This window comes from Elephas maximus, chromosome 3 (assembly GCF_024166365.1).
Source record: "Elephas maximus indicus isolate mEleMax1 chromosome 3, mEleMax1 primary haplotype, whole genome shotgun sequence".
Lineage (NCBI taxonomy): Eukaryota > Metazoa > Chordata > Mammalia > Proboscidea > Elephantidae > Elephas > Elephas maximus.
Genome location: NC_064821.1, coordinates 212248814 through 212262783, shown reverse-complemented (window position 1 = coordinate 212262783; position 13970 = coordinate 212248814). Strand labels below are relative to the sequence as shown.

Genomic DNA, 13970 nt, shown 5'->3' with positions numbered 1-13970 from the left:
AACTGCCAACCCTTTGGTTAGCAGCCGTAGCACTTAACCACTGGGCCACCAGGGTTCCCAAGGGAGGAAATCAAAGAAGGTAAGAAAAGTGAGGGAGGAAGGGAGGGAAGCAAGGGGAGAGGGAGGGAGAGAGGAAAGGGGAAAAATCTTGCTTAATTGTTTTGGTCATAATGTGGATTCCGGGTCTGTTGGTCTGTTTTGGCAGATACTTATAGATGTTTTTGGCAGATAATTCAGAGGTCTAAAAACAACAGCAGCCTCTCCCCTTTAGTTTGCTTGATCCGGGAGAATGGACTCTATTCTCTCAGACACTTCCTCTGCAGCCATTCCTCATGCTGGGGTCCCATCATGCCTTTCCATGGCCCTGTTGGATAGAATCTAACATGACCCCCACATCAGATCTCTCGCTTGTGTAGTTCATGTATGGCCCACAGGAAGTCTTTACACATCCTCTCTCTTCACAGCTAACCAACCTAAACCTCATCCTTGAATTTCTGAGGCAGGGAGCAGACGGAGAATACTTCCACCATGCCCCTAACTGCTCTCCAGGTGGTGTAACTGAACCCTTCTTTCTGGACTAGAGGTGAGAACCTAACCTTCTGACCCCTCTCTTTTGATGGAGGAGGAACACAGCCCAACAGCAGCTCTTTCCCAAGAGATCCACTTCAAAAATTCTCTCAAGCTGCACTTTTCTCAAATCTTTTACATTTTCAGTTACCTCAGCGGAAACTCCCATTTTAATAAGTGGCTCTCTGTGCCCAAATAAAATCAGCCTTTTAATATTGGAGGCATATAGGATAAGAAAGATCCTCTTAAGCAATTTCAACTTATTTTTTGTTGTTCCTGGTTTATATTCTCTATCTTTGTAAAAATGTTTACTCAGCAAATTAAAGAGGCTCAGAAAATGTTGAAGCAATTATCTGGTTCAATCTGTTCATTTTATTGTCCTGCCAGAATTATCACAAAATGTACAATCTAATTTATAGGAACAAATCACTATTTACTATATTAATATTGGAGAAAGACTGTGAATATGTTTAGGCATCCTAAGAAAGCGGGGCTAGTTTCCATTTAATACCACGTATCTCACTCTGTTGGATGCTGCCTAGCAACGCTTGCTATATATGGCAGCTCTGTGGTGTGGCTTTACAAGTCCCAGGGCAGCCCCCTTTCTGCTCCTCTAGCCCTTCCATTGATTGTATAAACAGGCCCTATTTTTTTTTCTCTTTTTATATCTATTTCTTCTTGAAATAAAGTGGTTTCAGCCCCCTGCACTAAATCACAAGTGATATGCATGTAAATCATAATGCAAAATCTTAAAGATGGAAAGGATCTTCTCTGAGGCATCAATTCAGCAAACCCCAACTATCTATTAACTAAAGATGTCTATGTCCTGTCTCTATTATCCATTTCCCTCACACTGCTGTAATTCAAGTGTTCACCATTTGTGGCCTAGACTACTGAAATAACCTCCTTTTTGGTATCCCTGGTTCAGGTTACTGTCCACTCTAGGGCCTGTATGAATCTGATCTTGTCTGATCTTGTCACTTCCTTGCTCAAAATTGTCATCATAGCTTAGAGGATGGTATTCAAATACTTCAGGTGGTACATCAATCTCATTCATAATATGTCCTGCATGTTTGACTCATCTTCTGTTCCCATAATTTTAAAGTCCAGTAACACTAATTGTAGCTCACTGTATCAGGTTTGCTTACTTTTCTGCGCTGCTTTTGGACAAATAAACTTCCTCTCTGGCTACAGTGTGTTCTTTGCCCTTTGTCTACCTGGTAACATCTATTCTTCCTTCAAAACTCAGCATTTCTCACTTCCTCCCAAAGCTTCTCTTACTCCTAGGTGGACTTAGGGGTTCCTCCCTGCATTTTGGCACTGAAAAAAAAAAAACCCACTGCCATCAAGTCCATTCCAACTCATAGAAACCCTATAGGACAGAGTAGAACTGCCCCATAGAGTTTCCAAGGCTATAATCTTTAAGGAATTACAATTTACAGAAGCAAACTGCCACATCTTTCTCCCATATAGTGGCTGGTGGGTTTGAACTGCTGACATTTGAGTTAACAGCCAAGGGCTTTAATCACTGTGCCCCTAGAGCTTCTTCTGGCACTACACTGACTCATAGTTCCATTATGACACTCCTCATCTTCTCTCTCCGTTACACTATATGTTTCTAGGTAGAAGGTACTATGTCTTCTCATCTGTGAACCTCAGGAGACTACCATAATGCTTGACGTACAGTTGGCACTCTGCGAAGTGAAAGAAGCCAAGGAAGAGAGGGAGAAAGAGAAGAAGAAGAAAGAGAGGGAGGGAACAGATGCAGGGTAGGCAGGTATAGAAGTGGGAGGGGGCCAAAGACAAGGATCAAAGACAATTCTGTCCTTTGAGTTCACTAGTTTTACAAGCTTATCATCTCTAGGATAGCCTCAGCTCTTCAAATCATTAACAACTTGCAATACACAGATGATGCAACCTTGCTTGTTGAAAGCGAAAAGGACTTGAAATACTCATGAAGATCAAAGACCACAGCCTTCAATATGGATTATGCCTCAACATAAAGAAAACAAAAATCTTCACAACTGGACCAATAAACAATGTCATGATACACAGAGAAAAGATTGAAGTTGTCAAGGATTTCATTTTACTTGGATCCACAATCAGAACCCATGGAAGCAGCAGTCAAGGAATCTAATAACGTATTGCATTGAACAAATCTACTGCAAAAAACCTCTTTAAAGTGTTAAAAAGCAAAGACCCCACTTTGAGGACCAAGGTGTGCCTGACCCAAGCCATGTGTCTTAGTTATCTAATGCTGCTGTGACAGAAATACCACAAGTGGATGGCTTTAACAAAGAGAAATTTATTCTTTCACAATTAAGGAGGCTAGAAGTCCAAATTCAGAGGGTCAGCTCCAGGGGAAGACTTTCTCTCTCTGTCGGCTCTGGAGAAGGGTTCTTGTCATTAATCTTCCCCTGGACTAGGAGCTTCTCAGTGCAGGGATCCAGGGTCCAATGGACACACTCGCTTCTTTGTTCTTCACTCTCAGTGGCATGAGGTCCCCTGGTCTCTCTACTTGCTTCTCTTTTATATTTCAAAAGAGATTGACTCAAGATACAACCTAATCTTGTAGATTGAGTCCTACTTCATTAACATAACTGCCTCTAATCTTGCCTTATTAACATCATAGAGGGAGGACTTACAACATATAGGAAAAATCACATCAGGTGACAAAATGGACAATCACACAATACTTGGAATCATGGCTTAGCCGAGTTGGCATACATTTTTGGGGGACACAATTCAATCCTTAACACCACAGTATTTTCAATCACCTCATATGCATTCTAAAGCTAGACAATGAATAAGGAAGACCGAAGAAGAAATGCAGCCTTTGAATTATGGTGTTGGCAAAGAATATTGAATATATACTATGGAGTGCCAGAATGAACAAACCTGTCTGTTAAGAAGTACAGGCAGAATGCTCCCTAGAAGCAAGGATGGTGAGAGTGAGTCTCAGGTATTTTGGAGATGTTATCAAGAGGGACCAGTCTCTGGAGAAGGACGTTATGTTTGGTAAAGCAGAGAGTCAGTAAAAGAGAAGACCCTCAATGAGATGCACTGACACAGTGGCTGCAACAATGGGCTAAAACATAGCAACAATTGTGAGGATGACGCAGGGCCAGGCAGTGTTCCATTCTGCTGTACACAGGATTGCTATGAGTTGGAACCAACTGGATGGCACCTAACAACAACAACAACCTCAAATCCAGCTTTCCTAAGTTTTCAGAAAATTGAACCATTTTTACTGTTGGCACAACAAAACCTTTCATTGCAGTCCAGGTGCATAGCATTCTTTATATGTTCTATAGTTCCAAAGCAAGAATAAACAAAAGAATCACTGCTCCCTTAATCTCCCAGGGGTTTTACCTTACAGGTCCAAACACATCAATCACTGTTTATTCTTTGGAACCAGAAGCAGTGGCCTCATGTTTGCCCTTTCCCGGCCCTTCCTTCTCAGCTCCCTGTTCCCTTTCCTGTTCATCTCTTAACCATACCATACCTAGTCTGGCTGATCAGGTTTTACCAGGGCTCTAAAAAAAAAAACAAAAATACGAGAAAAAGGGAATGGGTTTACTTTAAGATTAATAATTCCTCCCCCTTCCTCAGTTTTCACATCAAGACATTGTTAAAAGCCATTCTCTTCTACATTTAGAGAACTGCTGGTTCCCTGGGCAGACGAAGGCAGGTAGTTAAGAGGTAAAACCCCTGAAAGTCAAGCGTTCAAAGTGACTAGGGATGATTTGATAACGTAGGTTTCAGGAAGAAGGCTTGAGTTCTGGTTCTGACTCCTTTACTTAATTGTTAGCTCTGAGACCTTGAAGGAAACCCTGGTGGCGTAGTGGTTAAGAGTTACAGCTGCTAACCAAAAGGTCTGCAGTTCAAATCCACTAGGCGCTCCTTGGAAACTCTATGGGGCAATTCTACTCTGTCTTATAGGGTTGCTATGAGACAGAATCGACTTGAGAGCAATGGGTTTTTCAACAGGAGACCTTGAAGAAATAATTTCTAATCTCAGGGTGTGAATTGCTTAGTTTGCAATTACATGCATTGGACTGATGATCTCCAAGATTCTTCCTGCTCTAGCCTTCACTGACTCTGCTATTTTTGGCATCTTGAATAATCAGGAGAAGAAATGGGCTTTAGTATCTTATTAGAGGAAAAGTGATTTAAAAAAAGAGCATTGGCTGTTAATCTGCATCTATGTCTTCTTGTGTTAGGGGACAATCCTGCTACATAAAGCCCAGCTGGTTATTTCTACTGAAAACCCCTAAGTATTAAGGGGCCCTCTCCTGAAGCAGTTCTCCCCAGGTCCTGCCACAGGTGACCATGGGGAAGAGAGTGGCCATCATTGGAGCTGGTGTCAGTGGCCTGGCCTCCATACGGTGCTGTCTAGAAGAGGGGCTGGAGCACACTTGCTTTGAGAAGAGCAGTGATATTGGAGGCCTGTGGAAGTTCTCAGTGAGTGGCATATCCCTGGGACATCAGTGGGAGGAAGGCAGGTTCCACTGCACATCAAATCCAATCAATTCAAATTCCAGGTTGTGGAATCAAAATACTTCAGACCTGAAAGGTAAAATTGTACCTACAGCATCACACTAATATCTGACCGCTCAAAACTATTTCCCATTAGGGCTAGTCCTGAAAAGGGCATCGCCAGCTCATTAGACATTGTCACCAGCACACACAGCCCAGCTCTCCGGGCTGTAAAAGGTGCTAACACCAGTAGTTAGCCAAGCCTCGCTATCATTTTCCCATGTAACTAAAGACTATGCCTTATTGCTCTTAAATACCAGGAACATGGTACAAAGTCCTGGACAGGGGTTAGAGGTCCTGAGCTCTAGTCAAGCTCTTATGTTCTCTAGGCAGGTAGATTTTAGGCAAGTCACCTTCTCTTTCTGGACCTCAAATTCTTATTTGTCAAATGCAGAGGTTGAAAATTGGGTGGCCTCTAATGCACCTTCCAATTCTACCAGGCTATTATTTTTTAATTAACTCATATTTTTTTCATATCTATTGGGCAGATGTTATAAATTATAATAATAATGATTATTGTGTGTCTTTGTTTATTGAATGGTCTGTCATCACCTGCTGTTGTTGTTGTTAGGTGCCATCGAGTCAGTTCCAACTCATAGCAACCCTATGTATAACAGAACAAAACAGTGCACTGTCCTGCACCATGCCCACAATCCTTGTTATGCTTGAGCCCATCGTTGCAGCCACTGTGTCAATCCATCTCGTTGAGGGTCTTCTCCCTTTTCCACTGACCCTGTACACCATCACCTGGTAGGACGAAAACATAGAGAGAAAAGTGATGGTCATTCAGGGTCTTTGTCCTATAAATAATATAATCAGGAAATATTCATTATAAACAGAAATTTTAAAATTCCAAAGGCCAGGTGTTAGGAAGCTTCTAGCCTTTCCATTCTGAACTTCGCAGTCATTCTGACTAGGTGTAGAAGATACATATTTGGTTTGAAGACGCTCTATCCACATCATTCATCTTGTAACCACATTCTGCTCTGCTCTCAGTTGTTGCCTAACTGCAACAACAGGTTGCTCCAACAGAGTGGATCGGTGCTAACTTGGAGCACATTTCTCGTCATCTCATGAGTTTTTTTTTTCCCCCCTTTTATTTTTTGACCTGTAACCGCAGAAGTATTGTATGAGATATAAGGGCAATTATTTTTTATTTTGTATTACAGAGTAATCAAGAGTTCACTTTTTTTTTAAGAGTTCAATTTTCTTTATTTACATTTCTGGCTCAGGGAGATGTGACCAGACTAGATTAAATCATGAAATGGCTATTACTTCATTTTTGTTGTTGTGTGCCCTCGAGTCTATGCTGACTCATAGCGATCCTATGGGACAGAGTAGAACTCTCCTATGGGGTTTCCTAGGCTGTAATCTTTATGGGAGGAGATCGCCAGGTCTTTTCTCCCAAGGAACTGCAGGTGGATTTGAGTCGCCGACCTTTCTGTTAACAACTGAAAGCTTAACTATTTTGTGCCACCAGGACTCCTTAGCAACAATTAGTTGCTGTTTGAGAACTTGTTTTGGCAGAGTTCTGTGCTAGATCCTGGGATGACAAATATGTGACATAATCATGCTACATAAATGGTTTCCACTGTATTTGTTAAATCAAGTCATAATATAGGTCCACAATCCCTTGATAGCAAATGAGCAAAAATCCATTTGATAGCAAAACCTGTCCTGAAGTCATGGGGTCACAAAACATGAGCTGACTTGACATGAGACTATTCATACTCTTTATATGAATAAATAAATAGTCTCATCTCACTGCAGACATTTTATTGCACTGGACTACAGGGTGCTGCCCCAGGCCTCACTAGGAACGTTATGAAGCAAAATCCCAATTGTACAAATTCCAGAATATGCCTGGCTCCAAGAGTTTCCGATAAGAGATTATAGAGCTTTACAACAAGGCGCCCTTCTGACTGTCAGCTCAATGGCGTGGACAACAAGCACCTTGAGATTTTAGAGGAGGGTGGACCATTGAAACTTTCACAGGTCAAGGGGAACTTTCTACTGGGCTCACACTTAGTTGAGCCCTGGAGGATGTCCTTAGATGAGGAAAGTGGAAAGGGAGGCAGAACCACTGTGTGGCACACCTCCAGAGAGTGCCATTCCCATCAGTCTTTGAATGGCACCCCATAGGCTTGTGCAGCCACGAGCAGTGTGGCAGTGCCAGGTGGCCTACTGGGGAGGGGTTTCTAGGAAGGAATGATCAGCAATTGAGGAAAGACACAAAGGCAGCAATGAACAGGATGTACCCAAGGGATCGTGAGTTAACCAGTATAGCCAGTTAAGAGAGCTTACTTAGGGAAGGAGTAGACGGCAAATCAATAAGACACAAGATCACCCTCTGGGTTATCCACAAGACAGAATGTCACTTTTCCATAAGGTCATGGTGTACAAACAGAATTCTACTCAAAGACTCAGTGGAGACATGAACGCACATACACCCGTACTTTTTTCTTTTCTAAGAATATTTACTTGGCACAACGTACTATTAGAGAGGGATTTTTGAAACCTATGTTACATAAGCTTTCAACTTGCAAGTCTCTGTTAGGCAAAAGGTGTTGTGAAAGTGAGAAACTCGATAATTCTGAACTTTTCACCTCAGGTTTTTTCTGAGAAATTAAAGCCAAATGGGGCTTAAACGCTGGCAAGCTAAATGTTAGCCTGTTTTACATTTCATATAATCCTACACAGTGCCTCATGTCCTCAAAAGATTTTATTGCTGCTATAATAAGAGATTGGGTAACAAACTGTGTACAATAGGCCTGTATCATTTTGATTACGAAAGGGAAGAAAAGGAAACCAGTGCTGTCTGCACTTTATTTCCACTCATCCATCCACTTATTCATTAAACAAATACACACTGCGTATATAACGTGTAGGGTGCTGTGTTAGGCATAGCTGCACGTAAGTGGTACAGTAGATATCCACATTTTAAAGGCAGAAATAAATATTAGAATAACTCTAATACAGGTGAATATGATCAATCCCTAGAAAAGGACATCACGTTTGGTAGAGGGTCAACAAAAATAAGGGAAACCCTCAATCCCAAGGATTGACACAATAGCCACAGCGATGGACTCAAATATACCAACTATTGCGAAGATGGCTCAGGACCAGGTAATATTTCATTCTGTTGTACATAAGGTCACCAAGAGCTGGCGTCAGCCCGATGGCAGCTAACGACCACAAAGCGAATATGTGATTAGGGACGTAAAAACAACCAGGTGTTTAGTGGAGGTAGAAATGAATTGCAGTTTAGTGAGAAGGATCAAGGCCAGGGATGACGTGATAAAGGAGGCGAATTTTGAGCTGGTGTTTCTAAGGTGTTCTAGGTTAAAAACATCACAAAGTTTAGTAAAGCAAAAGGAAAGGTTTTCTTCTGCATATATTCAAAGAGGCAAAAGTAGGAAACAGCCAAGCATGCTGCCAGAGCCATGTCTGTCCAAATCCAAGGGACATTACAGAATCATCAGTACATATTAACGTTACAACTGGGCAAAACCATTGAAACCTTCACCTTTGTACAGATTGACTAAAAACTGTTAAGTCACCGTGATTGCACATTTTGAATTGCCTTTCTTAATAACCACTGGTACGGGTTTCAGTAATGCTAATAGAAAAAGATTGAGTCAAAAGTATGTATTTTGTGCTGTGTGAAATATTCCCTAAAAGATGTTTTCCAAGATTGTCCTAGCTATTGTGTTTATACCTCAGGGCCCACTTGATGTGTCCTTGTGAGTCCAGCTCCAACTGGGTCACATTTTAGGACAGGGAATAATGGCTCCAATATTATCTCCTAAATCAAAGGTGATATTTAGACAAGCAGAAATGAGACTGATAAGCAGAGATGGGATGTAAAAGAAGATCAAGGCAGGCTGCTAGGGTGTGTTAAAAATAATCAAAACTCACTGGAATTTGAACAGGAGTTTCATTCTGAGCAGTTATTCTGTATACATGTAAAAACCCAGTGCCCTCGAGTCGATTCAGGCCATTTTAATTCCAGAAAAGGCAAATGGCTCGAAGAAGAAGCCAGGTACAACGGGTTTACAAAGAGAAGAGGAGGTAGAAATATACGCGGTCAACCACTGACTAATCTTAACAGGATTTACTGAACACAGCCTTCCTCTTTTATTGGTATCAGATTACTTCTGGCTTGGCTGCTAAGAATTTGGCCTTCCACCCACCAGCAGCCAAGAGACTTTTTTGAAATTTAAATTTGGAGGTAATGTTTTGTCCGCTATCCTTTTCTAGCAGGATAAGACAAATTTACATTGCTATAAAATGGTTCCTGATAGGCTTTTGTTGTTTGGGGGAGGTTTTTTAAGGCTAATATTTGGTTTCCTGGATAAGAAAAACCTTAAAATCAAAGTAAGATATCTGTTATTAATTTTCCTATTCAACAGATGCATGCACAATAGTCTTGAATTAGTCTCTAGCCTTGCCCTTATGTTCTAGTGGGAAAGATGAGAGATGGACACAGTTATAATAAAAGATAGCAGGTCAGAACGTGGAGCCCTGGTGGCACAGTGGTTAAGAGTTATGGCTGCTGACCAGAAGGTGAGCAGTTTGAATCCATCAGCTGCTCCTTGGAAACCCTACTGGGGCAGTTCTACTCTGTCCTATAGAGTATGCAGCGGGTTTGGGCTTGCTTATAACACGCCCACAACTGTTTGATCTCTTGTTCTAGGGCATGTTCCCTCTGCCAGAGGCAAAGTCTGAGCTTAATGTCCTCCTTACTGGCTCAACCCACTCCATGAATTGAAATAATGAAAATGGAGCAACTGCCAGTTGTTATGTAATACAATTGTCTTCCTTTATTTGTAGAACAGCCCAAGCAACTGTAAAGCACGTGTTCTCTCCTCCTGTTATATAACTGGCTGGGGTCAAGGGGCAAAAGAGAAGACAGCCTTTAAAGATGGAAATAATCCAAGGTTTTATCACCTCTTTTCCCAGAGCAGAGTCTCATATTCTTTAGCCAGCCCCAGCCCGCAGCTCAGCCGCTCCCATCAGTCAATGGGCAGCTGAGAAACTTCCTCTCTACCTCTCCTCAAACACGTACAAAAGGCACCTGCTGTGGGTGAACAGAAAAGGCTCAAATCTGAGAACCTGCCAAGCATGAGCCTTCACTGTTTTTCTGACCTGAGCAGAAATTTCAAAGTGAGGCTAAAAAAAAGGTTAAAACCTTTGAGATCTGCTTCTTATGAGAAATACAGCAACCATGAGTAGAAGAGGATTTATTTTCAACTGGAGAAGAAGCAATGAAGCCTCAAGCAACCCCCAGAGACACAATCCTCTCAATCCACTTGCAAGTCCCAGCACTTTTGTCTCCCTCGTCCAGAGATGACTGAGCAGGGGAAGGACACAGAGTATTTGAATCCAGTCTGCCATCCATCCTTTCCTCCATTTCACAGGGTTCAGGATATCGGGAAGCAGAGGCTGCCAGCTTTTGAATTTATTTTCAGGGCAGCACACTGTGTGAACTTTTATCCAGTCCTTATAACGGAAAATGTTTATCTACAATTTAGCCTTCAGCTACTTCTCTAAAAAGAAACCACTATTCAATGACAGTGGTGTTACCTGATTAGGGTCCGTGCCCTGGAGCAGCTAAGCCAATGAAACATACTCCCAAATCAGAAAGAGTGAGAAAGTTTATTAATGCGTTGTATACATCACCAGGGACCCAGCAGCAACACAGGCTGTCTCTATGGAGCCCCAAAGAGCAATTTAACATTAGAGCTTATGTAGACTCTTACAAGGGTTACAAGTGTCTTTGTAGTCCCCTGCCGGATATTTCTTCATTAGGCTAAAGATACTCATATCAGATACCTGGGCTCTGATTTTCCTGTGGAGGTTGTAGGCCACAGGTGGTCAGACATAACAAAAGGTTATTTGCATCAGTTTAAAACAAAGAACAAAGTCAATAACGTTTGGTCAAAACGAAGTCATTAACAGAGGTATGTGAAGGAGAAGGTAGGCAGGGCAAGGTTCATCATGGCATTAGTTATGTCAAGCTCTCAGTCACGCATTTTGAAAAAGGAGAAAACATGCTGCGGAGTATTGGGGTCACAGTGGCCTTAAAATGAAGTGCCAAGATTTAGCACATGTTCTAAGGCCCCTGGTACCTGTGTTTCTTTGGTGAAGAGTGAATACCACTAGCTAAGAAACTCCTCACGTGCAGAATTCACGTACAACAGAGTAGAGGTTCTCAAAGTGTGGTCCTCTTAAATCGGGAATCTGGGAGTGGGATCCAGGAGGGGCTAACAAGCCTTCCAGGTGATACTGATTACACCAAAGTTGGGAAATCACTTCAATAAAGGGTTCTCTTACTGCTGAAGAAAGAGTTCATTGAACTCTATATAAAACCCATTGTTGTTTAGTTGATTCCAACTCAGCAACCCTATAGGACATGGTGGAACTGTCCCCTGTAAGGTTTCCAAGGCAGACTGCCACATCTTTCTCCCAGGGCGGCTGGTGGGTTTGAACTGCCAAACTTTCTGTTAGCAGCTGAATGCTTAACCACTGTGCTACCAGACCGAAACCCCAGGTTCTTGCTCAGCATGACTTGTATTGGCCGATAAACGAGAGACCGAGGTGGGAAAACAGGAAAGGCACGTTTATTTCGTTGTATAAGAAAAAGGAGTCAGTTGGAGGTGCTGCTGCCAAGACTGCTCACCAAGGGCAGACAAGCAAGTTATTTTTAAAGGGTTTTACAAGTAGGGGCTTCACACAAGTTACATCCGCAACATTCTTAATCATACTACTCGGGTGCAATGGGGTTTACATAGAACCTCCAAGCAAAAGCAGGATTCAAACGCAGAGCTTGACAGGGAGGAAGCCCAGCAAAGGAAACAGGATTTTTAATACTACACTGTAGGGGAGGAAGCCAGGCGCAAAAAAAAAAAAAAAAAAACATGCTTTTTAATACTGCACTGTGGGGGCTCTATCTCAACGGTACCACCAGTGCTCCTCCAAACTCTACAAAGCAAATCAAATAGGCTAAAAGTCACAGTCTCCGCTGGGCATTTTTGTTGTGTTTTTTTAACATGAGTATGAGATCAGAATCAGTGCTGGTGATAGAAAAAAGAAAGAAAAATTTAAGTGATTATAAAGACAGCTAATTTTAATAAAAGGGGTAAAATCCCTAAGTGACACAAACGGTTTGTGCTCAACTGTTAACATAAAGGATGGCAGTTCAAACTCACCCAGAGGTACTGCAGAAGAAAAGGCCTGGCAATTTACTTTCATTAAGATTACAGTCAATACAGCCAATGACAGCCCTGACAGAGAACACAACAGAGAACCCCTGAGGGAGCAGGAGAACAGTGGGATGCAGACCCCAAATTCTCATAAAAAGACCAGACTTAATGGTCTGACTGAGACTAGAAGGACCCCAGTGGTCATGGTCCCCAGACCTTCTGTTGGCCCAGGACAGGAACCATTCCCAAAGGTAACTCTTTGGTCAGGGATTGGACTGAACTATGGAATAGAAAACGATACTGGTGAGGAGTGAGCTTCTCAGATCAAGTAGACACATGAGACTATGTGGGCAGCTCCTGTCTAGATGGGAGACGGAAGGGCAGAGGGAGTCAGAGGCTGGTTGAATGCACACAAAAATAAAGAGTGGAAAGAAGGAGTGTGCTGTCTCTTTGAGGGGAGAGCAACTAGGAGTATATAGCAAGGTGTGTATAAATTTTTGTATGACAGACTGACATGATTTATAAACTTTCACTTAAAGCACAATTTAAAAAAAAAGATTACAGCCAAGAAAACCTTACGAAGCAGTTATACTCTGTAACACATGCGGTCACTACGAGTCAGGATCGACAGGACGGCAAATAACAACAACACTGGGGATACTTCGAGTAAGAGGACTAATGTGGAAAGAGCTTTCTAACTCTGTGTTAGGTGCTGTACTAAGGGCTTTCCATTTTAGAACTTACAGAGAGCTTGTAATTTTTTTTTTTTAATATTAGAAGTTTTCAGGCAACCAAGAATTGCATATTCATTAAGGGGTCCACCATTTTGGACTTATTTTTAAAGCTTTGTTATTCTTCCTAGGACCAGCCAGAGGAAGGCAGAGCCAGCATTTTCCAGTCTGAGTTCACCAATTCTTCCAAAGAAATGATGTACTTTCCAGATTTCCCTTACCCTGATGACTATCCTAACTACATGCACCACAGCAAGATCCAGGAGTACATAAAGGCATTTGCTCAAAAGAAGAATCTTCTCAGATACATACAGTCTGAGGTAGGGACCTCATAACTGGTGTCATTGGTATCAACATGTGTATGAGTTAGAGGAGAAGTAAGGATACAGCACCCCGGCAGAAATCAAAGCCAGAAGTTTGGACACCTCACCAATCAAATGTGAGTTCAGATTATATTCAACTACTACTTTTTTTCCCCCCCTGGATTTGTTCTCCACTAGTCTCAGAGGGCTTTTAAAATACCATAGAAAATACTAGAGGCAGCTATACCATCACAGTATACTTCCCAGTCATATGCTGTAATGTTCTAGAAACAATCCCAGATTCTCTACTTCCATGAATTCAGCGCCAATGAGTTGTGGTTCAAGAAAACATGGTATTCATTAAAAGTTCTGCCATTACAAAGATAGTAACAATTTCATTGAATGATTAACATAGTCATAGCCCTCATCTTTCACACACTTAATTTATTAGATTTCCCCTTATAGAGCTGTAAGAATGGCACGGAGGCAGCATCTGACCTCCCCTAACTTCAGGAGGGGAAGAATCATCATCAGCAGCAGTGGCAACAGCCCCAGGCTGATTCTTATGAAACAGAGGTCAGGCATACATCCACCCTCCAAACATCCCTCCCAAGGGGCTCCCTACT

At 42.0% G+C, this 13970-nt stretch overlaps 1 protein-coding gene across 1 annotated transcript in view; it reads left to right on the top strand.

Moving 5' to 3' along the window:
- The first annotated feature begins 4899 nt into the window (after nucleotides 1-4899).
- The window catches only part of LOC126073953 (putative dimethylaniline monooxygenase [N-oxide-forming] 6), a 29127-nt gene continuing 20056 nt past the window's right edge, over nucleotides 4900-13970 (top strand). The window contains 2 exon segments of the mRNA XM_049881250.1: nucleotides 4900-5031; nucleotides 13174-13362. Of these exon segments, the coding sequence (XP_049737207.1) occupies nucleotides 4900-5031; nucleotides 13174-13362 (321 nt within the window).